Raw genomic sequence first — 27,305 nt, forward strand, 5'->3', positions numbered from 1 at the left:
CAAAGGCAATACAAAACTGGGAGCGATGAGCAGAAAAGCTGCCGAGCCGTGTGATCACACCTCTTCGCATTTCGCTGCCTGTCGCATTACTTTTGTGTTGTGCATCTGGCCGCTACGTATTCATACATTTATGCAGGGTTTAATTAAGTCTATATATCTGCAGCTGCAGCAAACAATCACTCAGGAGGGCGCCAAGAAGGAAGGCCTTTTTATTCGGCATTAACCGTAAGGTCAAATTAAACTTTGAGTGACGTCTATAAAAACGTGCAAAGAGGACGTAGAGTGACTGTGGGTGCGAACGGAAAGCAAACAAAAGCGCTGGCCTAGATTGTGTGTCGCCTCCAAGCGCGGTATTAGCAACATGGCAACTTATGCATGCATTAGCTGGTCAGAGCTGGTAGCAGCTTAGCTTAGCTTCTACTGATAACACCCAACACTCTTGTGGTGATTTATGCTTTCATTTTTCCCCCTCAGCAGATATTAAAAATCCTCCATCCACTTTCACACATGCACACACACACATGCACACACACGCCTGCATGGTAATGGCAGAGCGGGCTATGGAAGGTGAACAGCTGGCAAAGTGCAGATGCAGAAATGCTAGGCAATAATGGAGATGAAAAATGTGAAGGATGAGTATGGATTCCAACATGCAGCCTACGCTGGCATCCGGGCACATAGAACAGCTGCTCTTCGCCCCTCCACGGCGCCCGCCACAGATGCGGCGCTCCACTTGAAGAATGCAAAGTGGAGAGGCTCTCTGGTAGATTTATGGCGATGTAATGGCGTGCACATCCAAGCGAGCGTCATTATGGCCAAAGTGGAAAATAATTGGGGGTGATTTGAGGTTCCCCTCGTTAGCCTTTATATCCTCGTACATTTACTGGCCACAACATTAGGTACACAAGCGCTCTTTAATGGGCTGTAAAAAAAAAAAAAACAATGCCAGTGAAAGACAATAATGCTCAGTTTTGATGGCGGAACAATTAATATAACGCTGACTTGTGGGAACTAAAGTGCTTTTCTTGACTTTTAACCTGATCCATTCATCTTCCTGCTGGTACAATGTGTTATTTATTTTTATTTTAATGGCAGAGGGTGTCAAGTGGCAAGTGAAGGCTGTATGATTTAAGAGGTCTGATCATCTCCTTTTAAAATGGAGCACACCTCCAGGCCTGTTGCATGATAGAAAACACACGTTAATACACACCATGCTGCATAAATAACCGGCAGACTGGAGGTGTGACCCAACTTGGTTTAACAAGCGGGAGATTGACGGGGGTCACCGCCGAGCGCCTCATCTAATAAACCCTTCATTATCTGAACTGCCTCCCCATGAAACCCCGTCCCCTCTTCCTCCTCCTCCCCGTCCTGTGACTCACACCCGCCGGATGCTGGATGGTGCAGCGTCCGCAAACTTATACTGTTTTCATAACAGATTACACTCAGCCTGAAGGATGGACTTGGATGAACAAATTATCGTTCCCCGAAGCCAGAAAGACATTTCAAATCATTTGAAGAGCCACTCTGCCTTGGAAGGCATGGATGCATCCAGGTTCATCTTGGACAGAGAAGTCGTGGAAGCATTGCATGAGCATTCGGCACATGAGGTCCAAAAAGAGGCAGAAGGTGATGCTGGAAGTCAACGACGGGCAGTTTTTGATGGACTATTTGGGTGTAATGCAGGTATTATAGACCACTTTCAGACCAGTTTCAAGTCTCCCCATGGGAATACAGACAAGGAAGGGGACGTTGGACTGTTATCAAAGAAGTAGGAAGGACTGATGAACAGAGGACATCAGAGAGCAGCATCAGGAAGTTTGGTTCACATGGATGATCACATGGACAAACACCAACAGCGCTAGATTAGATATTGACTCTGAATTCGATCCCTGCTCTTGGGGCAATGCTAATCCGCTGCCAAACCGCAGATACGACTTGCCTTGGGGCCCCGCCCACTTTACACAGAGCGGATCAGTCTGTCAATCACGCCATGTGGAAGATTGCCCCCTGGCTGGCAGATGTGTAATCCTGCAGTGATAATTGCCAATCCCGTTTGGAAAATCCCTGCCTTCTATAGAGGCATGCTGTGAAGCAAAAACATAAATATAGATGTAATTTACCCGCAGGTGGTGTCGATAAATTCAAGTGAGCATAAATTTGCGACATGAACATTGAATAGAAAATGTTGTGAATGTAAGAACGTATCAAAATGATTGTCTTCTCCGCTTTTTACAGCAGACGTTTTGCACTGAATCCGACTAAATTCTGTGCAAACAAGTAAACTCTGTGTGTAGAAGGACTCTGAAGGATGCCTCTTCCACATTATAAAAACCGCCCTCCATTTCTTTTTTCCCCCACTCCGCTCACCATCCCACACTACATCCCGCTTTTCTCCTCAGTGGATCACAGGAAGCTAATCTCAATCTGTTTCACTGCGATATCGCACAACAGCTCTACTGTAGTAGCAGCGCCATCTTTTCGGGTTCGCCCGCCTCGGCCAGCGCCAGGCCTGGCGCTGGCCGGCTGCCTCATCGCTCTGTCCCTCCTGCCCTCTCTCTTTGGCGGCATGCTAGCGCTAAGCTGCGCCACTACAACACCCATGTGCAACGTTCCCATCGTGCCATGGCTCTTTTTGACACATTTTGCTTCTACAGCATCAAAGCTACTGGGAAGACAGTTTAAACTAGTGTCTTGTATGGGTACTACACATTATCAACACACTATAGAGTTTATTTGACTTATTCTGCTCATTTCAGGGCCTTTTAAAATGATATTGGATCCCAATGGGGCTGGGAACTACGTGTCTTTGTGTAAAATAGTCCATAAATATCCAGGGTGTTTTCAGGGCAAATCTGCATTCTTGTCCTCTTGGCTGAAAAAAAATAATGCTGACAGTAACATTGTTTATCGGCAATAATTTGTAGGACAATTATCGTGAGCCTAGATGCAGTTTTTCTTGGCATTTTTACTTGGCAGTTTTACTCAGTATCCGATCAGAAAAGAAATCAGTGGTAGTGTCAAAGTTAAAGCAACAACCGCCAAACTCCCAAATGTGGCTAAAAATGTACTTTGGTGTGTATCGATTTCAGTTTACCAGATTTTTTTGCTTTTTTTTTAGCTATGAATGAAGATACTCATTGTGGTTATTTGCCCTGTCATTACTATTGCGATGTTTCCCTTTGCTGTAGTTTAGTTTGTGTCCTTGCTTGCATGTGTACATGGCATTAATAGTTATGACAAATACATAATTGCTCCAGTTGTTAATCTCAGTATAATAATGACTGGTCTCCTGCATTCTACCATTGCTATACAGTCAGGACATGAGTAAAACAATAAAGTGAATTGTGTGTATGGATAAAGGGCTAAATGTGTTTCTGTTCCATATTTGTATGTTTTATGCTTTATGTTGTGATTTTGTATTTGCAAAACACTTTTAATTTTCATGTCAATAATACTTAATTAGTGTAATCTGCCTTCATGTTGAAATGAAACATTTAGCAAAGTATATATATAAGCAATAATACGTTTGAGGCGGTCTCATCGCCCCCTTTTATTGTTCCCTGCAGCTGCCTTTCTTTCATTTCCTCTTATGCCGGCCTCTCTTCAACAGGATGTTCCTGTCTCTGGACATCTTGTCTCATGTTGTTTGTTGTCCTCTCTCATGTCCCGTCATGTCATCTCAAAACAAGTCAGTATCGTAACAGTCTGGTCACATGCAGCCTTATTTGGCCTCATGCCTCAGCTACAACGATTTTGCTTGATACTTCTCGTCTCCCAAACGTTTGATTTGCCGTATTACACATTCTACTGTGATGAACACAACGTTTAACACTCATGTTCGCTGTCATTTCGCTGCCAGCCTGTGAAGCGCGTGCAGCGTTCATTGCGTCTGCGGGCTCGTGTCTTGTACTTGTCTTGTTCAGCAAAAGCAGAGAGAGGAATGAGACGGAGGAGCGCTTTAATGGACTCTTAAGATGACTGTGTGCAGGAAACAGGCTTTCTCTATCTGCACGCAGCAGCAAATGAGACAGCAAAAGGTGAAGGGTCGGTTGAATTATTAAAAGAAAAAGAAAAGAAACAGTGGCAAAGTGGTTGTGAACTCATTCTTTTTCTTTACAGTGAGAGGCTGCCTTAAGGATTCTGCAACTCTTCTGCAAAGTTGAATGTACAACTTGGACTGATGAACAATGAATGGGGCGCCAGTGAGCATTTTCTGGCATATTTTGAAATGAATTTGGCATGGCATTAGCGTCATCCTCTCGTGTCAGTGTTTGTGCGATTTACAGGCCAGGCGACACCCCACAAATAAACAACACCCTCTCGTAGTTCCAGAAGCATGGCAATGACAAACACGGCCTGTTCAACCTCTCCTTAAGGCTCTGACATGGTTCCATTGGTGCTTTTATAGATGCACTGTGCATGCTTTCCATCTTTATTGGCTCCATTTATATCTGTGACACGGAGTCTCAGCGGGGTGCATGCTGAAAAATGATGCAACCGAGTGGTGGCAGACCGTGACAAATCCAGTAAATCTATATTGGAGCTTCAGTCTTATAGTAATGCTTTTACTGCAGCGATTTTTAGGGTTACAGTAATATTTAGCATGATCAAATATGGCACACGGAGCTGGTAGACTGAGGGTGTTCACTCAGCTTGTTTTCTCACAATTAAATGTACCTTTCTGCCACTTTCTCACCCTGGAGAGGCTGTGCTGTGCGAGAATATCATCATCTATCAAGCATGAATATAATGGAAGTGACGCCTCGCACGAGCGCAGCTATAAAACTTGCCATCTGAATTACGACTCACTTTGCTTTCACAATCCAAATGTTGATTTTGCTCCAAAAGAGCCAGAGAATAGGACGGCGAAAAGGTACAGTAAGAGGAAAATAATCAGACGGAAATAACAAATGAGCCCAACACATAATGAGCCTGAAATTCCACTCGGGGGCAAAACCGCACTGTGACGAGGAGGAGATGGCGAGCAATTAAGTCTTTTAATGAATGCATACGCTATTAATTATTACTGAACTGTATTAGAAAGGGCCATGTAAAGTAATGTCCATTTATTTCTGTCGGTAGATGTATGACACAGGCCAAGTCAGCACAAAATATGACTTTTATGGAAATCGCCACACGTGCGTCAATTCATATTTTGTACTATAATACTATAATACTGTACTATAATTTCATTCTCATTTCGGGATTGTTATTGTGCTTTCTCTCAGCAGCTTTAGCGCCACCTGTTGTTTTGGCATGCACGTGGCAGCCCGTCTTTAATGCCTTTCATGTTTTTACACTAAAATTGGGTGGGAAATTAAAAAGGCTGTATGCAATGCTCACATAGGTGATGCGGGATCGCCGTGGCAACAAAAGGGACGCTTTTCCATATTGGGATGGAGGGGTGGCAGAGGAGTGGGAGAGTGAGGGAGGCTGTGTGAGTTAGAGAGAGAGAGAGAGAGAGAGAGCGGGAGCTTGTGAAGCATGCTGCTTGCTATGAACACACACACACACACACACACACACGCGCGCGCACACACACTAAGACTAAAAGGTGCCTTTTCTTTTAGCCACGAATTTGACTCTTCCAGCACCAGACAGGACTTCTTCCACCGCATACCTGCCAGCTGCCCCTCCCCCTTTACTCGCCCCCCTCCCTCTGTCTTTCTCTCCGTGTCTCCGCTCCACTCATTCATCCCTCGTTCTGCCAGCTGCAAGGCAGTGAGCGTGGCTGAAGGACACGGCGCTCCACTCGGATTTGGTGGAGGGACTTTGAGAACCTGTTCCGACATGGGGGGGGTAGATACATTCATACCATTACCCCTTACCCTAACCCCCCCTCCTCTTTCTTCCACTCTTTGAATGTCACCTCTGTGTCTGGAATGATGGATCGCTCCACGTCTTTTCTACCACTTCTCTCAGGATGAAGTCCACACTGTGATGCCAGGAGGGCATGAAGGACTCTAAATGGGGGGGAGGGGGGGCAAAAGGGGCTGCTTCCTTCTTTCGACCCAGCTCTACGAGCTGATACCTCAGGTCCGGTCTGCACTTCTTGAACTTGCGCTGTCATTGTGTCGAGCGGTGCCAGGAGGAGCTGCTCACTGGACGGTTGACATTTGAGACAATGATATGGGCTTCATCCACAGGACTGATGTGAAGGGACTACATTTTTGTCAGTGTCCACTTTAAGGATTCCACAATTGGGCAAATCGTGGAGCCGAACTTCTTCCCCGTAGCTCAAGGAGACCGGCGGTGGTGGCACGATGGACTGAACTGCTTTATTCGCGTGACAAAAACATGACAAACCCAAACCGAAGAACACAAACAAATCAAGGCTTCACCTGATTGGGATCTTCCATTTCCGTTTTTAAGAGTTCACCCCGTCTTTTCTTTCCTCCATCTTCATTTTTTCCTGCTGCCCCAGCTCATCATCAGAAGACGTCCCCTAGCGCTGCTCCGTCGACCTGGGTGAGTGGGCTGGGGGGTGGCCCACAGTACCCCCCGACATCTGGGCGCCAGCGGGGCGCTGGCGGCTAGTGAGGCAGCGGCAAGGCCTGTGCTGGGAAGATGGCCGCCCTTGCCAGCTCCCTCATTCGGCAGCGTCGGGAGGTCAAGGACCCCCAGACCAACCGGCAGATTGCCAGCAAGCGGAAGCCGTGCCCGAAAAGCAACAAGTCACTCTGCCAGAAGCAAATCCTCATTTTAATATCCAAGGTTCGATTATGTGGCAGTCGGGGAAGAAAAATGGAAAAAAGGCCAGGTGAGTTCCACCTTTTAAATCATCTGCTTCTCTGTCTGCTTTGGACGTCATCACGTTGATGGTCTCAGGCCAGAAAACAAATTAATCTTCACAGTTGAGGACATCCACTCTGTAATTTCCAGTCCACAGCTTAATCCCAATCTGGGAAGCATCCCAGCCTATCTTCCTGTTGGCAACACTGGAGGAGCTGGAATGGGATAATTTCCAGTTTAATCAATCGTCTGCAGATCTTTTCCACTGTCCAGATTTGTGTTGCTTGGTTCAGCTCAACAATAAACTTATTGTGTTTTAAAAGTGAGCCTCACTAGTGATCCCTGGAGGCTATCGGGTGTTGGGGGGCCCGGGGGGACATATTCACCTATTTACCTTTTTCAAGGCAGGTTGCAAACCTTGTGAATGATCCCGCCGATTGCACCGCTAACCACAGAAGCTAAGGGAGGCAAATGGGACATTTTTTACTTGCTCATCTTCAACCTCCCCAGGTGATCTTGGGTTCATTTAGTTTGACTTTTTCTGATGTTCCAAATGACCAGAAATGGTTTCTCAAATCATATCCTATCACAAAATCGCATTATTTCTATGAATTTGAATATTTCTTGTTAAGTTTGCTTTTATTGAGTAAATCTTGAAGTCATTTTCCAAAAAGCTTTGTTTCTTTTTAATAAAACTTTCATATTTTTCATTGCCTCCTGTTGAGACTGACTTCCACATCAAAATCTACTGGAAGAAAACACCTCCATCTTAGCCTTTCTGTTACAGGTGACAAAGCAAATTGGTATTATTGTAATATCTAATAATACATCTAACATATCTTATTCGTAATGAATTAATTACAATTTCAAAGTATGCAGAGGGCCAATGAAAAAAAAAGAGCTTTGGGATGAAAACGGCCCTGGGGCCACACTTTGAACACCCTGCCTTAATCTTTCGGTGAGCATTTTAAATCTTGAAAATGCATCTTATGCACAAATGCTTTTGCGAATTAAGATTGCTCAGCCTTGGCCACTGCTCTACTGGGTGCCGTTAGAGATTTTGTTTATTAATTTTATGTGACAATCGTACTTTGGAGAGCCACAGCGGTGTACCCTGCCAGGTGCGCAACGACTGCGGCTCTTGAACGTGCGATATTCATCACGCCGGTGTGCAAAGTTCACATCAATAATGACGTGGGCAACCTCTAATGCGGGAAGCAGCATCTGCCGTGCAGCAGGCGGTTGCTCTCTTGCGTAATTACGGCTGTAAAATATGTTGCAGCAGCGCTGGCAAAGCGGTGACGCCCGGCCATTGTCGGGGGAGAAGATTTCCATTGGGATGGCCTCGCCGCTTTTCACACACTTATGGATTTATTGTGGTAATGGCGGGCCGGAAGTATGGAGGCTGGGGTTAGAGAGCTATTATCAGGTTCACCGTTTCACTGATGGGGTCTGCGTTAAGTACCATGTATGGCAATGTGCATCTTCATCATTCAAGGAGGCTGTGCATGCGTGTGGACGGCACTGGTGACCTCTAGCTATGTGTGTGTGTGTGTGTGTGTGTGTCCTCCCTCCGACGCTGAGCTCCAGCCTGAGGCCACACTTGACCCTTCGTCAAGATGTTCGAGACACTGGCTGACATTTCATGAAATATGTTTATATCGGGGTGTTCGAGCTGCACCGCATGTTGATAAGTCCTTGTTTGCCTCATTTAGCGTCAAACGTTATCACACATGCAAAACTGTCTGTTTGTGTATGGAAAGTTTAGGCTGCCTTTGTGCCACCGAAGGCCGTTTCAGGCTGTTGCGCGTTAGTGTAGGTCCTTAAACGTTCACTGCCTACCTGTTTCTAAGTGATGGATGTGGGTGGGACAGGTGTTCGTTCGTCCAGCCCTGACCCACATGCCTTCTCACCTAAGTAAACCTTACTAAAGATGCCACCACAGCCCACTCAGCTTACAAGGTCAACTTGCCCTGCACAAACACGCACACACAAACATTCTTATGAGCGTACACATCCACACAACACAAACTAATAAATCAGCAGACTGATGTGCTTACACACACAAATGCTGAGATGGCATGATAATTGAGGTAGTGGGTGCAGGGTGGAGATAATTTCACCCCTCCAATATATGAGTGTGTGTGTGTGTGTGTGTGTGTGTGTGTGTGTGTGTGTGTGTGTGCATGTCAGTCTGATAAAATCTAATGAGGATGTTAAGCTGCCTATTGGATATCAAAGCAAAACCGAAATAGCTTGTGTTGTCCTCTGAAGTCGTCGTGGAAACCCCGGCTCCAGCACGGGAAAACAGCTCCAGTTCATACCAGGAGCAGCACCAGGCTGGGCCAAGCTGAGCATGGCCAGGACGAGCCGGGCTTTCCACCAAAGAGCGTGCTGTGCGGTCCATGCTCGGGCCGTGATTCATCATCTCCTGTCGTTAACACACACTGATTGATCAATAATGTGCGGGCGCGTTTGGAGAGCACACATTGAGTTGGGCCCATTTACTGCCTCATAGACCGGCCCGCTGGACAGGACCACACCAGGGAGCGACTCACTCTGTCTATTAGCTTATCTTCTCAAGGACATCTGGCCTCCACCCCCACCTCCCCTCCTCCCCTGGCATGTCCCTCCTCAGCCGCTCCATTTTCCCGCTAAATCATCTTGTTTTGGGGCCAATGTTACAGATCCCGCAGCTATTGTGCTGCCATGTTACATAATGGCGCCTCTATTGTTAATGGATCAGTACAATGAGCGGGTAGCTGAATTCTGCTCAATAAGCAATGCGACAGCTCTGTGGAGGCATCCACAACTGCTGCTTCAGGGCACAATATCAGGTAAACCTGCACAGTATATGGACTGTATCACTGCCGTTGTCAGTGTACGACATTATTTAGCAACACGAGAATGGCAAACATTTCAATTCAATATAATTAAATATACGCCTTCCAGCCATTTCCCCCTGCTGCTGTGCAGCAAGCTCCGCCCCCTTGTGTCCACCCATAAAAGGGTGCCCTTATTGAGAACTATTTGGAGTTTGTAAATATTTTGCGCGTGCGATGATCAATGTGTGGCTTTCAGAGCCGCCTCCTCACAGCCTATTGATTGATGGCACCGTGCGATGTTTGTTTTACTGCAGAGCTCTTCTTTTTTGGGGTGTGGTTGGGGCGGACTGCATCCATCATTGTTATTTGACAAAGTCTTTCTGCTTTTTTCCCCCAAAAACTGCATCAGAGAGAAAATATTTCACTTAAAGATGGCCGCTTGTGTCCTCCAGGTGACCTTGTTCTTAATTACTGAAGCATGCAGACAATATATTTATCCACGCTACCTATATACGCTACAGTTGCCGACGATTTTATTCCTGTTGAGTTGCCCCCTTAAATCACCCACTCAGCATGTCGAGCCCCACGGACTCCCTGTCCATGTCCATGCCGAACCCACATTGAAGAGGCGCACTGTCCCTTTAAACGACGCTGACAGTTCAAGATCAGGACAGTAAAGCCCGCATTAGCATTTTATATGCAATCAATTTGCCGCATGGTTTGCGTGCAGAAGTGAGCGAGACGTGTGTCACATAGCGATGCCGCTTTGGTGACACATGACGCACACACGCGCACGCAAATACACACAACAACAACACCGAACAGAAGCGCACGCACGCACACACACACACATATGTCAACACACACCTTGTGGTCATGAGCGTGACATTGTCCCTGACCAGCCTGACACTGTCAGACTCGTTAACTCGTCATTTTTGTCCACTTGAGTGTGTGTTTACCTCTCGCTCGCTTTCTCTCTCTCTCTCTCTCAAACACACACACACAGTCTTGTCAGTCATCATCATGCCAGGATAAATTGTCCCGGCCAGGAATGGATGCGTGTGTGCGTGCGCGCTTTCCCGCTTGCTTATGTGTTAATTTACTTTGATCACACAAGACTGGAGCACCCAAGGGTGGTGTAGGATTCACTGACAGCAGGTGCTTGGGCCCACTGGATCAGAACACATTTGATACTGTAATTACAAATCTCACAACAGATGCACACGGAATCATTCATTCTTTCACATGCAATACTGTATATAGTCTTCACTGCATTTGTCCAACATATATTCTTGACATGTAAATATATTGTTAAATGGTTATGGTTTCATTTGATTTGGACACGCATGCAAGTTACAATGGAATACATCACATAATTCAATTCACAGTTCCACATGTCCAAAAGGAGTAGGAAGAAGCGAAGCTCATTTAATCCTACCCCCCATCCGTTCCACGTAGTAGATTTTATTCACTTCCTGTATTCCAATAAAATAGAAATAAAAGCAGAGATTGCATCAAAATGTACTAAACTAATTGTTATTAGGTTTAAGACTGTTTTAAAGACAGTAGTGCAGCAGCTTGTATGTCACAGTGAGCCCATTCTCACAACTTTTTTGCAAAATTTTGTCCACTGTAATTAGTAGTAAAGAGACATGTTTCGGAGTCATTTGTAAAACGCGAATGAAAGTTGTGAAAAAGAGACATCCTCTCCATGCATCGTTTCCTTTGTTTTTGAATCAGTCTTCCACCTATTTGACTATGCTGTCTTGTTGTCCCTTCCCTGTGGAACACGTGCAACACATGTACACTTACATCTCTGCACTTAAAGTGCGCCTGCCAACTGAGTACACGCATCGCGCTGAATAATGTAGCATGCGCAGGTCCATACAGAGTGGCTGCATAGCGTCACACTGTATGAGTGGTCCTCAATTATCTTTTGTCATGCCCCCGCAAGGGGACAGAAATCTTTTTACGCCCCCCGATTTGAAATACTATTGAGAAACTTCCATCCATCCATTTTCGATGCCGCTTGTCCTCATTAGGGTAGCGGGGGTATGCTGGAGCCTATCCAAGCTGAGAGGCAGAGGGGAGGTAAACCCTGGACTGGTCGCAGCCAATCGCAGGGCACATATAGACAAACAGCCATTCACACTCACATTCATACCAATGGACAATTTAGAGTACCCGGAGAAAACCCAATCACGCACGGGGAGAACATGCAAAGCCCACACAGAGACGCCCAAACGGAGATCCAAACCCAGATCTTCCCACTGTCCCGACTGTGTGGCCAACATGCTAACCACTAATCATGCAGGTATCAATGGTGTCGATATCTACATTCACCTCCTTGTTCTCCTCAGTTCCCGATCGCCCTGGCATTTCACCTGGGTATAACCCGGAGCAGCGTCAGGATCACATCGTTCATTCCTGCATTCTGATCCATCGCATCAATTCTATTCCTCATTTGCTCAATTATTTTTTTCCTTTGCTTCTTTCTCTTCCTTTAGAGCACCGTGCTCCTTGATATCATTTCGCAGTGTTCTATTTTCCTCATGGATCTCAGAGAAGCTCTCCTTGAAGCTGTTATTCTGTGATTATACATTTCCAACCTGTGTGTGCAGGCTTCTTAGAGCTTGCCGTATTTGTGCTACAGTTTCCTGCAATCGCTCATTAGGCTCTTCAAGACGCAATGTAATATCAAATCCTTCTCATTCAACGGCATATATGACCCTGTTTCTGATTGCACACCCGTATCATTTAGCTTTTTGCTAGGCTACCGCTTTGAACTTCAGCAGTTTGCCAGTTAGCTTGACTAGCTAGTGGCTGTCGGCACTTGGAACTGGTATACTTAAAGGAATTTGTATCTTTCGCTGGTGCTACTTCAAGTCAATGGTGTCAGCAATACTGTGATCCCGAAATGTGGTCAGGAAAGCGCCAAAATAGTTAAAAACTCCAGTTTCGACAGCAGAGCTCTTGCCATGAACGTCCCTTCCGGTCACCCCCCAAAAAAAGAAGTGACATGATGTTGTTTTCGGGTAGAAATGTGGTGAAGCACTTCGAGGGGGACAGCAGATGATGAAATTGGACAGGGTCCATGCATAGCTCAGCTCTATGATGCACCAACGCCTGTGGCTATGTTTAAGCGGCAAGAGTGTGTCAGTGTTGATTTCCGACCTACTGTATATCTATTCTTTTACTTGGGATTAAGCATATCTATGCAAAAATGGAGAGTCCTGTAGCAACACACTCAAACAACAATGTTGCAAGTTCACAGAACAAAACAGAAGTTCACCAGGTTACCAGCGTTGCCGACCTGAGGGTCTTTTAAGACTTAAGACGGAATATGTTACAGTATTACAGCAGCGGTCTAGTGATGTGCGGATCGAGAGTGAAATATTGATACTTCCGATACCAGCTCTTCATGCTCTAAAATCAATTCTCAAATCAAAATATCGATACTTTTGATACTTCAGTCATTTGAGGTCATGTACATCATTAACAGGAACACAATTGAAAGTAAATAAATGATTGAGATCTCGTCTTAGGCCCTGTCCACACGAGGACGTTCTTGATATGTGGTTTGTTTTTTTTTTTTGGCAGATTGAAAAAAAGTCACGTCCACACTGTGCCTGTTTAGTAAATAGGTGCATCCAGACAGGAACGGATCGTTTAGTGAAAACAACGTAATACCCAAGGCACACCTATGTGTGGCGCTGTGAACACACACACGGATGGAACCACTTGACACACCAAACCATAGAGGAAGAAAGAACGTCTGTGCATAAGTCCGTCGTCTTCTGCTTACGAGAAGTGGAATTATTTCTGCGAGTAATTATGCAGTGGAAGACAACAAAATATTCAGATATGATGCTGGCTTGTCGTCAAGGCTCACTTCTGGTCACGTGACGGCGACATAATCGTTCTCGTGTAGAGCTGTCCACACGGCAACGACTAGCCGACGTTTTCAGATTTTGCCATTTTCAAAAACTACCGTTTCAGGTCACCCAGAACGCTGTGCCCGTGTGGGTGAGAGGCTGAAACCATAAAACCCTTAGTCGTTTTGACCTGAAAACGTTTCTGTGTGGATAGCTGATACGAGGTTGGTGCGAACTACTTTTTCTTCCGCCTTAGTAAAGCGGTGTTTAAACTTGCATGCATTTTGCCTCCGCATTGTCCTGCAATTCGCCTTCGCCTCGGCAATACCTGAATTTGAGTCAGTGTGGGATTAGAAACAAAATCAGTGGTATCACACATCACTACAGTGGTCCCCAATGTTTTTGAACCCACAGACTGCCTCGCATTCCCACAAGCCTCTGGCGGACCGGGGTGGTGGAGGGACACAGACGTTATTGTAATCTAATGCTATTCATTGATTGAGTATTGTGTATAAAACAAATACAAGCACATCAAATTAGAAGCATACAATGAATACAGACACATTATTGGGACGAGCCTGGAGTTTGTTTCCCAGAGAGGACATTTTAACATCGGTATTTGATGTGTGGGTGACAGGTTGTGTGTTCTTTAACATCTATTTTTTGGTAGTCGCCAAAGATCTAGTTTTGGACGTGAGTAACAACAATGTCTTTGTATTCAGTAATCCCCGTTTATCGCAGTTAATCTGTTTCAGACCTGACCATGAAAATGTAATTAGGATTCTTTCTTTATAAATAGAATATTTTTGTAGTTGTAGAGCATAGAAAACCTGTTTGTGATCTTCTAAATACAGTTTTTACCATTTTTAGAGCCCTCTAGGCATGAAATAACTCCCCTATAGTTACGAGGGAAAGGCTTCTTGAGACGTCATCTGTACTTCTGTGAAGAAAGTGTCGGACGTTTCGCTCCTCATCCGAAGAGCTTCGTCAGCGAACTAACAAGTGCTGGTAGCCTAGGCCTTAAATACAGTAAGAGTGGGCGGAATTGGTGTGCCAACACCCTCCTCCTATTGGTTCCTAACACTAAGACTGGGAGGAGTTGTGGTCTAATCCTCTCCTCCCATTAGCACCTCCGATCAAAGGGAAATGTAGCTCCCTGTAGTTGGGTATGAACGACTCTGATACTTGCTCAGAGTCAGAGTCTTTCATACGACTCTGATACTGGCTCAGAGTCAGAGTCTTTCATACGACTCTGATACTGGCTCAGAGTCAGAGTCGTTCATACTCAACTACATGGAGCTACATTTCCCTTTGATCGGATACTGGCTCAGAGTCAGATTCGTTCATACGACTCTGATACTGGCTCAGAGTCAGATAACCTTCAGGTCGGGTGCCCCTGGTAGCCTGGTTAACTTCTATTTTGGTCCGTGAACTTGCAGCATTTCTCTCATGCGGTTGTTTTTGGGAGTTGTGTGTGTTTTTGGCATTTGCAGAATTTTTCTTTTGCATCTGTTTATCATCCTGCAGCGTTTTGTGATTGCAGCATTTTTAATCTGCTGCATGTTCTCATTGTTTTGGGTTTGGATCATTTCTGCGTCATATTTTGCTGAAGAATGATACATTTTGCCATAAAATGTTATATTTTGCATCAAAAGCAATGGAATGAAACAGTTTCAACATGGCGGCAACTGGAGAGTAATATGTCAAATTTCTACTAAAACACCCAAAATCAAAATTCAACTAAATTCTCCACGTCGTTAAGTCCTGCCCCGTGACCAGCCAGCACACGGGTGCGTGACACGTCCTTCACTTCGCAGACTCCGTCATCCGTCTGCGAAGTCTAAGACAGACACACAAACACATGCACTCGTGCTCTGAAAATATCTACCAGGCGCTCGCTTAAAAGTTCATCTGCGTGCAGACGAGAGTGAAAACTCAGCAGAACTTCTTGCAAAAGTGGGGCCTCGGCCATTAAATTATCCATCATGCAATTAGACTCTGTGGGGGGGGGGAGACATTCATTAAGCTCTACATTAGTGAGGGTGCTTAAGTTAAAGCACTTGCAACATATTTAAAAAATGTGATAATATCACCAACTAATGACTTAATTAACATCAAGATAAATGTCAAAAAGAAGCCAAATTGTCAGAGCAAGAACACTTTAGATTTTCCCAGACTTGGCAGCTGAGGTTGAAGATCAGGTTTGTGTTGCTTGTAACACAAATTTAGCTGAGGTCACGTTTGTAATTGTTCTTGTTTCATGTTGCACTTTCGACTTGATAATATGTCAACATGACATATGTTGCTGCATCGTCCTGCAAAACAGTTGCCACGATCTTGCAAGAGAGACAGCGGGTGGGTGATTTCTCCTAAATCCTACTCGTCTTTTAAGATTTAAGCCCCGCGAGTTGGTTAAAACATCTTTGTTTTTTTTATCCCCTCCTGACATCAAACTACGAGGCGCATGGACGGACGGCAGAATGGAGGCAGCTACCAAAAGGGCAAAAGAGAGAGGGAGATGCTGCAAAGTCCATAGGGAACATTGGGCCATGAAGGACAGCCGTTCTCAGATATTTATCATCATTATTTTTTAAACCGTTTCGGCTTTATTGGGCGTTTTGAAGTAGGAGGTGACAGGCCAGCCCCCAGCGCTCGGGTGCTGACATTCACTAAAGGTCACGGGGGGCTGACAGAAGCTGAAGAAAAAACCTTCACATCCACACTCTTTCCTTTGATTCACAGCCCATACATAAATGGAAATATTAACATATATATTCAACTTTAGTGACTTTCATATGATTTGCTTAAGGACATGCCAAAGCGGAGGTGGGGGGTGTAGGTGGGGCATTAAATTGTCATAATGAAACCTGGCAATGTTATGCGGTGTTATTCAGCCCATTTTTCATCGCAAATTCACATCACACTCTCAATCACGACATGCCTTATGGACGAGGAGCGGCATGTGAGACATAAAATGTCATTTCCAGACTATAGAGAGCATGTGGGATGTAAGTCGCACCCACTAAATTTCAAGAGAAAGATTTGTACATACATAGGCCGCACCTGTCTGTACGCCGGAGGTGTCCACGTCTTAGTACACAGAAAGGTGTTACACAATGATTTTTTTTGTTTTGAATAAATGTATGTTTTTTTTCCAAATAGTGCCGAAGTGCATTGTAAAATGGCTCGTTAAACAGTGCCAAACAGTGAGTGTCGTCAAGGCCCACTTTGTCGCTAAATCTGGCGACATTCCAAGCCCTCTTGGCGACATATTTTCTCAAAGCAGCGACAAAGCTAGCTACGTTTTCTGGCGTCGCTGGAGAGTTTTCTGGTATTTGGGGACTGAAAAGTGAAAGCTCATATTAATCTGCAGTTTCTGATCTCACTGAGCAGCAGTGGGTGCAGCTGAGAGGTCCGCCCCGCCCCAAAGCACTCACAAGCTCCACACAGAGCATAGTGGAGCTCCACGCATGCGCGAGGCGGGATGCCACTGGGGTGGATCTCCCCCTGTTTTACAGAGCGGGATCTAAAATGTAGACATTTCTTTATTTAATTACTACTCATTCCACTCAATCCTAATTCGGACTTGGTCACTTACTTGTCAGTGTGTCAGAAAGTGTGATGGAAGAACGATGTGTGCAAGATAAAAGGTGGCTGGAGGCGAGTCCGAATGTAATTATTACACTGTCTAAATTTTGAGAGGCGCTGGCCGAGATAAAATATTGAAATGATTTTGTTTTTATGAAGCAATGGTTCATCTTAAATGAACAAACTAAGAATCAAGTTTATTTGTAGTTCTAAACATGATTACAGTGCTTTTACTCACTTTTTTTGTCTCTCCTACGGGGTTATGCTTTTTTCCTACAGCATCATATGCAAAATATGTAAATTAGCATCGTCATCTAGCGACTTGGAGGACGGCCAATAGCTCCTTTTCTTACTGAGAAGTTGGCAACAGTGAGTATGGCTTGTTAAATAGTAGCCTACCAGAAAAGTCATTCATGGCCGTGCTCCTCCTCCTAGGAAGCCACTTAAGTCGTCTTGACAAGCATCACAGCTGAACAGCCTCAGAATTCCTTCATCACACACTTTGTCAGTCTCTCTCTGTCATTGTCGCTCTTCCTTGCTTAGCCATTTAGCCTGAGCTATCCTTTTCGTTCACTTCAGCCTTTCCAAAACTCGTTGATAGCGCAAGGTTGGTGGTCTGAGTAGGCCAAACACAAACTGTAGTAAGTCTACACTTGACCAGGCTTACTTAAGATGTGTTAGAGATCGCTGCATAAGACTTGATATTAGCTGATATTAGCTTCCACTTCACTCGTCCATGTCACTACTTCCTGGAGTTGCACTCTAAGCATCATGGAAAATGTAGTTTTTAAGCCATAAATTGGCCGCATCACTGTACAAGCCCCAAGGTTCAAAGCATTAGAAAAAAGTAGCAGCTTATACACCAGAAATTACAGTACATAAAATATATGAATATGATTTTCTGTGTTGATTCTGTCTTTTATTTGTTTATTTACTTTTTTTGTTTGTTTTTCTTTGGTGCTTCCCAATCAGGGGTCTCCACAGCTAGTCAATCGCATGATTTGATTTGGCTTATTTTTCACGCCAGATGCCCTTCTTGATGCAACGCTCCCATTTTCGTCTCCAATGCAATGAATGGGTGTTGGGGCCCTGGCCAGGAATCAAACTTCTGGCCATCTGCACAAAATGCATTCATTAATTTACATATTTTATAATATACTGTATAAATGACTATAAAATACATTCATTTATTGTATTCGGGATATGAATTTTGTTTTTTTTTTACCACAGCATTGTACAAGAAGGAAATCGAACCAAACTGAATTGCGGCCCTTTGACCTGCAGGGGCTCAGTACAAATGTTCCTGCAGTCGTGACTTTCCTGGCCTTAAAAACACCAGGCAGTAGTGACTGTGAAGGTGGAAAGGAATGGAGATCCATCTTGGAGAGACGGGGCTGATAGTGAAGAGGAAGCAGGAGCTTGGAGCCGCTCTAAAATAGTGAGGAGGAGGAGGAGGCGATGGCGGCGATAGAGAGACACAAGGAGTCAGCTGGCCAAAGGAAGAGGGTAAAACAGACAGCTGGCCTGATAAGGACAAAAATGGAGGAATGAAGTAAAGATCTGAGACGTAAGGAGATACTGAAAAAGCTCTCTTGTATGAGAAAGACTCCAAGCAAATCCACTTATGAAAAGTCATGAATTGTGTGTACAGTATGTTGAATTAAACGGACACGCTCCCTGACTGACCCTAAAATTTTGGATTGTATCTATACAAGACCTCCAAAGAGGTGTACATCAATTTGGTGTGGGGGTTTTCTGCTTTGTGACTGTATGTAATGTGCAGTCTGACCAACGCTGCTTTTAAAGCTCTTTGGAAAAATGACGTCAGAACCTGCTCTACATTATTATATAAGCAGGAAGTGATGTTACTTCCACATCTCAAGGTGACGTGAGGCTTGAGACACAGCAGCTTCAAATATGAATTTGCACGCACGCACACACCCTCAGGGTCATGTTGTGGTTTCCTGCGGAAGTATACATGTAAGATTAATGTCATTGAGGGAAGCCGGGGAATGCTAATGTCAGGCAAGGATGGGACGTGGAGTGGGCGCCTCAGCATTGACATCCGAGCGCGCTGCACTGCAGCGAGGCTTGCGTGCGGTGTCTCGCACGGGGAAACACACACAGAGAGTCGAGAGGACAGTTTGAGGAGAGATTGATACCGACTGTACGTGATGGACTATTGAGTTGTGACGTGTGTACAGCATGTGTGAAATGTAACATTTTGTACTAAGTTGCATAAATTAATTAACAGATCTTCGGTTGGCATCACGCATCTGTTCCGGAAGGTCAGACTCACACCAAACCAAATACATATTTTGCCATAAGAAAAAATGTATATCCAATTACATACAGAAAACAATTCGAAATGCATATAAACGACAAATGAAAGGGACATAAAAAACATTGCATGTCACTTTTACGTTGATGAACGGTGATAACGAGCAGCAAAGGAGGAAGAGAAGACATATCCACATGGACGACACCTTCATTTTTTGCTATGAGTTTCATACCTTTCTTATTAAATGCTAGCCACTTGCAACTTTCTTTGGGTTTTGTCTCTGTGATTGTCTTGCATACTTTAAGGGGCGTTGCAAGGAATGGAGAGAGGCCTATTGCGAGGAAGAAGTCTCAATAATGACACTACTACAGTGCTTAGTTATCACTGTCCATTTCATAGGAGCATATCCTTTCACATGTTTAAAAATACAATCCCCATCCTTCATGATGGCCGTGGCGTCAGAGCATCTTGGACCGGGCATGCAGTCAGTGTTGATTAATGTTTCACTACTTTCTGAGCTTTCTTCAATGTCTAATTAACTTTTCACTTCCCTTTTCTTTGACCCACAACCATCATAAGAGTCTGCTCTATACTTGGGAGACATGATGGAGAGAAAAGAGTTAACTAAACAGAACAAAATTGACTTTGTCCTTCCTAAATGTAGTGATGCCTACATAGTCTAGTCATCGCTGAGTCCTTTTTTGAACATGGTATTTCTAGTTTAGAGCGTTTTCAGGGTTTTTTGAGCTATGGTCTTACTTTTGATCAGCTGACGAACAGCCTATTTCACTTTAATGGTTGTTTGCGATAAATTGCTTACTCAAAATTGTTTTTGTCTGACTCTCATTTCTTCTTTTTGCATTTTGAAGCTCTACTAAGAACGCTCTTAAGATCCAACAGTGCAAAATGTAAATTCTTGCAATTTTTCTACTGGTCTTAAGACTTTGATCATGAGTGTATTCATTTTACAATATGCTACTGCACTGCATCATACTGAAAGCTGTTTCTTTCTCAAAGAGAAACCTAAATAATTAGTCTTTGTGACCTGTGTGGCATTTTGGGGAGATTGTGAAGCTGTCAACAAGAACATGGCTGAGGAGACGCAGTGCATTACTGAATGTAGAGACAGACTTGAGGAGAAAAGTCCCTGCAAATCAGTTTAATTAAAGAGTAGCGATGCATGAGATTGCATTGGGAGCCTATGGTGTAAAGGATACGATTACACAGGCATGCACGCACAGATTGGGGAGACAAAAAGAAGCAAGTTAGAGATTGTTTTGAGGCGGATAAAACACAAAGAGCCACTATTGCCTGTGGTGGTTCTCCTCAGGTTGCTCTCCTGGTGTTTCCTGATGTGGTCCCACCTTGATGCAGAGCCTAATTAATACTGTCATCCGTGGGGTGACAGCAACACACACCTGCTGTGCGTCCTATGTGGTCACTTTCTTCGGCTGTAGACTCACTCAGCCACACTTTGATGTCATCAAATAAAATGCACTCACCGCACTTTAAGTCCCTTTTAAGATGGGTGTGATTGGTTTTGCATTCAACTTTTTAGGCAAGTAAAAGACACCACAATCTGAGGATCATGAGTGTGATGTAGTGTGCATTAAAACATGAAAATTTGATGAACGGAAAGCTGAAATGACAAATTAATACAAATGACAAGCAATAGATCATTTGTGGATATGTGCAATTAACTCGAGAGAGCGCGGATGAGATGCTTCCATGCACACCATGACTGACATTTCCTCATATTTGACTGATGTATTGCAGTACATCACTCAGCCGGAGCCGTGCAGTCGGTGTTGTTCACTTTGCAAATGAAAGTGATGAAAGTGATATGACCTGCAGCAAACAACAACAAAAAAAAAACAACAGCAGCTTCTCGTTAGGCGTCTCTTAATTGCCTCATTTGGGAGAGAAGAAGAGGCGGAGGAGGGAAAAATATGGCAAACTTTTTTCTTTTTTAACGACTCCTGACACTCGTTAAGGCATTTTAGTCTCGTGTGGTGTGTGTGCGCGTGTGCAGCCTGATTAGCATTGTGCCCCATGTTCCACTGCTGTGACTTCTGAGAGAGGCTGTGACAGAGGGAGCATTCAAAAGAATCAGAGAGCGAGAGCGGCAGGAAGGAGGAAGAAGTGCTGGCTCAGCACTGTGCCATGGAAGGGGAGGAGAGGTGCTGCACACCCACGTGCCCAAACATTAGGTACACCTGCACGATGATAATAACGAGCTCAGTTTGACTGACACCATCAGCGTGGTATTAGCGCATCCTTGGTATTAGATTGAATTAGATTGGCGCATCACATATCATATCACATGCTTCTATGACAGGTTTTATTTAGGCACTTTACAGACCACTACTTGAAATAAGTACAAATATAATCATGACAACACAGAACTGTGAAGACGTACAAATGGCTGCTCTGACACACACACACACGCACACACACGCGCGCGCGTGCGCACACACCCACTCGCTTCGGCAATAAGATAAAAACTACACTTTTGTGTATGTGTCTCTGCAGAAAGTGGTCATTAACTAATGCACAGTGGGCAACTGCCCCCGCCACTGTTGGTGTTGCATAGGGGGTCAGAGGTCACCGATGCAAAGGTGCAAAGGTACCTTGCAGGGTTAGCTGCACTTCATCCATCTTTGTCCCAGTGTTAGCCACACACACACACACACGCACACACATTGAGGACACACACATCTTTCATTTGGGGCTTCTATAAAATCACAGATGCAATGAAAACAAAGCCATGTTGCATTTCCAGTTTCACAATAAAGGTCCACTGGTGATGCTGTGCCCTAGCACACAGTTCAGTTAGTCAGTCAGCCAGCCATAACTAAACATGCACAATTTACATCTGCATGCTTATTATGATATTCATCTCCTCCTCTTGTGACTGTGAGTGATGGCGTTGTATGGTTTGAGTGTCATCTGGAGAGCATCTATAGACAGAAAATTGGTTTGTATTTGCCCCTAATGGCTCTTGGGGGAATATTGCCATCCATCTTGATAGGAGTCTGCACTTAGCATGAAGAAGAGACATACAACACTGCATTAAACAGCTGAAAGACGGAGAGTACCAAAGGAGGTGGGGTTGGGGAGGTGATAAATGACAGAAAGGAAAGGAGAGAGAAAAAGGTGCATGGGTGGGAATTGTGGTTCCTGTCCATTGACTCCTTTGAGTGTTACAACAGCGAGGTGATCGATTTCCCTCCCCTCCACCGCTCACTCACTCACTTTTATCAAAGCCTCCCTCTTGGACCTCCACGTCCTTCATCGCCCTTCACACCCCCGTCCTTGGCTTGGTGTCCCCCTGCTACCGTCCTTAGATATCATCTTCCTCTCCCCGCCCTCCATTCTGTGCCTATCTAATCATGTTCAACCTTCAAAAACCATTTTTTCCTATTTAAACATATCTCCTCCCTCAAAAGATACTGCACGGATGCTCCATTGAGGGATGCTGGAAGCTGTGTCTCACTGTGGACTAGTAGAGGGAGAAGGGGAGAATAGCAATAGTTGCATCCGCTTCATTAAACAGTTTAAAGTGTACCTTTTGTCTTCTTCCCCTTATAAATCAATCAATCACATGCAGTGTGTCTGACTCCACGCTTTTGCTACTTTACTGCAACTGGTACCTCAACAGCATGGTGCCAAAAAGTGGGATGGTACAGATCAGCAGTTTTGGTGACCTTCACCACTTTTGACAATGGAAACAAACAAAACAAAACTGTGCCCAACTGTGGATCATTTGCTAAGTTAACAATGGGATGATCATGAAGAGTACTCAAAATGTACCCCACCCTATTATTAACACAGTATTTGTGGTGTCGTGTCTTAGTTCATTTAACCTCAGGATAATCAGTTCATGTAAAAAAAAAAAAAAAGCTTGCTAATAGTTGTGCTTTTAAGACAGCTGCCTGTGATGTTTCAATTCTTTTTGAAAGCACTCAGAGCTCATCTCAGAGTATTTGCAAATAACAACTCTCAAGTCTTTCCCCCGCCTCCCCACATCACCGATGGCGCCATCACTCCTCTCTTGATGTATGCCTTTTGTCTTCTCCCTCTCATCCTATTTTCCATCTTGGCCTTTATCCTTTTGCTTATCTTCCTCGGCACACGCGGTCCCTTGCGTTTTTCCTCTCTGACGGCCTCTTTTGTCCCTCAGACTCGATCATTAAGGCTTTTTTTCTGTTTTGAAGCTTTAAATCATTACTTCTTACAGCACAGGGTGACCTCGGCGTTGTTCAACTTTCAGGGTTTTTGATTTTGATCTGAGCAAAAAGCTGAATTTGGAATGATATCTGAATCAAGAGGGGCAAGGTAGCTATGGTCTAATGCCAAATGAATAACTTTTCGCCGGTCATGATCTTCTGAAACTTTAAGAATTTGAATTTTGAGGACATTAATCCAAGCATAATCCGTCACATTTTGACCTTACCATGAGCCACAACGTCATATTGGCAGTTGAATCCTTTGGGGGTTGCAAACAATTTCAGTGATTGATCAGACAATGTCTCAAGTAAACAATCCCTCGGATTAGACATACTAATTTGGAAAGGCAAACAAAGATAAGACAGTCAAATTAACATCCAAACTGTGCTTGCTGGTTTTACTTTAACCTTCCGTTGAAAGACACGTGCGGTTTTGTTTGACAAATTTGTGTTTTCCCCTGGAAAGTGATAAACTCCTTATGACACGACCACTGCATCCTCTTATTGTGCTGCAAGGAGCTCCGGTTGGTAAAGACCACCGCCGGTTTGCCCTCTAGTATCGCTCCAATTAATTGCATCACATTTAGATGGCTGAATGTGCCTGCCAACACCTCTTCTGATGGAGATAAAATGGAAATAGAAAAGAGAGTAAATGTGATCATTGTAATCCTATTAGATGCATAACAATATCCTTACAGCCTCTTTTCACTTGCATTTATTTCTTTTAGATATTTCTAAATGTCAAGGTCTCCCACTAAGCAGTATTCTCCTCTACCACTTTGGTCAAATTAATTTTGTGTGTGTCTTTACTGTGTATCGTTCATGTAATTCATATCAGCCCGTCTAATGATTCATTACGTGAAAACAAGCTGCGAGGCTGTTAAACTTTTGGTGGTTACTGCACTTCATCACTTTCATCCCTATTGATCCTAAAAGTGTAAAGCAAAAGGGGGAGGGAGGGAGCTGATGAAATGGGAAAAGAGGAGGGGACTGTGTTTTGAAGGTCTCCCACCTCCTCCACTTCCTGTGCGGCCCTGCGAGCGACCAAGCCAATGTTGCTTTTTGGCAATGATTGATGAATCTTTGTGAATGTGGCCATTATCATAAAGGCCCTCCCTTGCATTCGACCCATTTTTCTATGTCACTCAAAGTGCCGCCCCAATAACACCACCCCGCCTCAATTTTAACGTAATTTAGAAACGTCCTTAATGTGAAGGCTGAGGATGAATCGGCTTGCATTTGTGAAGCACCTTCCATGTGCTCCACATCCAATACAAGAGATGTTATTACCTTTTTTGCCACCAAGTGTTTACCATTGGATGCCATAAATGCTGAGAGTTGAAATACTCGTGGTTGTAAAATCCATACTGTACAGTATATCCACAGATTAATAGCCCGGTGGCCGTCGTGCACGGGGCGAGAGAACGAGAGAGACAATATTGGAGTCAGTGGGGAGTAACAAGCTTATTAAGTCTGGGAAAAAAAACTGGGACGTGGTTGTTGGAAGTGACGTGCGGCTGCAGTCAAGCAGGACTTTGCCCAAAGTGCTTTAATGGTAAACGACATTGACCTTTGTGGTGACGAGGACAAAAGATTCAAGATTCAAGATTCAAGAGTTTTATTGTCATGTGCATGGTAAAACAGCAGTTATACCATGCAATGAAAATCTTATTCTGTTCATACTAAGACGGCACACAGCTAAGCTTTACTTTTAAGCAATATGGAACATAAACAGGACACATGTAGCATTGTGCATCCAACAGCATTACACAAAGTGTAAATTAAAGCTGCCTCCGAGAGTTATTGCTTGACAAAAGTCAACTGCGCTTTCTTTCCAGCTGTCAGCCAGTGCAAACAACAACGTGTCAATCGGCTGACTGAGGAGGTTGTGTTGCCATATGCATACTGAACGCACAAATGGAAAGGGGCGTCCTCTGCAGAGCCGCTGGAGGATGCAGAAGACGTCAGTTCTGCGGCTCCGAATGCATGCACATTTTGTTCGAAAAGCAATTACTGTTATGAGTTTGTGTGGATGAGCAGATCAGTCAGCCTTTTTTAAAGGACTTTTTCTTGTGTGTCAGGCAAACAGGCACCATTTTCCCACAATTATTGGCAATTTGCAATCTATTTTCAGTAAAATATCAAAGAGACTTCTCCTCCCTGAGCTACCACCTTATCATGATGGAGGAGTTTGCGTATCCCGATGATCCTAGGAGCTAAGTTGCCGGGGTTTTTATGCCCCTGGTGGGGTCACCCATGACAAACAGGTACTAGGTGAGGGTCCAGACAAAGAGTGGCTCAATAGACCCTTATGATGAAACAAACCATTGGACCACGTTGTCCCTTGGCCGGACGCGGGTCACCGGGGCCCCCCTCTGGAGCCAATGTGTGATTCACACTCCTCACTCCTTACCTCCCTGGTAAGGTCTTTTCAGGGGTTCTAGAGAGAACGATCCACAGGATAGTTGAATCTCGGATTCAGGAGGAGCTGTGTGGTTTTCGTCCTGGTCGTGGAACTGTGGACTAGCTCTACACTCTCAGCAGGGTCCTTGAGGGTGCATGGGAGTTTGCCCAACCAGTCTACATGTGTTTGTGGACTTGGAGAATGCATTCGACCGTGTTCCTCGAGGAATTCTGTGGGGAGTATGGGGTACCGGACCAGCTAATCGGACCAGCTAATTCAGGCTGTTTGTTCCCTGTATGACCGGTGACCAGTGTTTGGTTCGCATTTCCGGCAATGAGTCCAACCCGTTTCCAGTGAGGGTTTGACTCCGCCAGGGCTGCTCTTTGTCACCAATTCCATTCATTATTTTTATGGACAGAATTTCTAGACGCGGCCAGGGCGTTGAGGGGTTCCGGCTTGGTGGCTGCAGGACTGAGTCTCTGCTTTTTGCAGATGATGTGGTCCTGCTGGCTTCATCGAGCCGTGAGCTTCAACTCTCACTGAATCGATTACCAGCTGAATGTGAAGCGGCCGGGATGAGAATCAGCATCTTCAAGTCCGAGTCTATGGTTCTCGCCCGGAAAAGGGTGGAGTGCCATCTGTGGGTCGGGGATGAGATCCTTCCCCAAGTGGAGGAGTTTAGGTACCTCGGGGTCTTGTTCACGAGTGAGGGAAGGAAGGAACGCGAGATCGACAGGCAAATTGGAGCAGCGTCTGCAGTGATGCGGACTCTACATCGGTCCGTTGTGGTGAAGAGAGAGCTGAGCCGAAAGGCAAAGCTCTCAATTTACCGGTCGATCTACGTTCCTACCCTCACCTATGCTCATGAGTTTTTGGCAGTGACCAAAATGCCAAGTTTGCAGATACAAGCAGCCAAAATGAGTTTTCTCCGTCGGGTGGCTGAGTTCTCCCTTAGAGATAAGATGAGAAGCACTTGGAGTAGAATCGCTACTCCTCCGCATTGAGAAGAGTCAGATCATGTGGCTTGGGCATCTGGTCAGGATGCCTCCCGGACGCCTCCCTGGGCAGGTGTTCAGGGCAAGTCAGACCGGTAGAAGGCCTCGGGGAAGCGAGAGACTATGTCTCCCAACTGGCCTGGGAACGCCTCGGGATCCGCCGGGAAGAGCTGGACGAAGTGGCCGGGGAGAGGGAAGTCTGGGCCTCCCTGCTTAGGCTGCTGCTCCCGCAACCCGACCTTGGATAAGCGTTAAAAGATATGGAGAGACTTTATTTTTTAGCTATTATTATTACTATTATGATTATTATTATTATAAAGTATATATTATTATTCCCGCAGAAGAAAATTTCAACAGTCTCTTCTTCAAAAAG

General features: G+C 44.8%; 1 protein-coding gene across 1 annotated transcript in view; it reads left to right on the forward strand.

Moving 5' to 3' along the window:
* Positions 1–5,680: 5,680 nt before the first annotated feature.
* The window catches only part of fgf11a (fibroblast growth factor 11a), a 39,878-nt gene continuing 18,253 nt past the window's right edge, over positions 5,681–27,305 (forward strand). The window contains exon 1 of the mRNA XM_054753262.1: positions 5,681–6,763. Within this exon, the coding sequence (XP_054609237.1) occupies positions 6,571–6,763 (193 nt within the window). The 5' untranslated portion in view covers positions 5,681–6,570. The remainder of the gene's footprint in view (positions 6,764–27,305) is intronic.

This window comes from Dunckerocampus dactyliophorus, chromosome 15, assembly GCF_027744805.1.
Source record: "Dunckerocampus dactyliophorus isolate RoL2022-P2 chromosome 15, RoL_Ddac_1.1, whole genome shotgun sequence".
NCBI lineage: Eukaryota > Metazoa > Chordata > Actinopteri > Syngnathiformes > Syngnathidae > Dunckerocampus > Dunckerocampus dactyliophorus.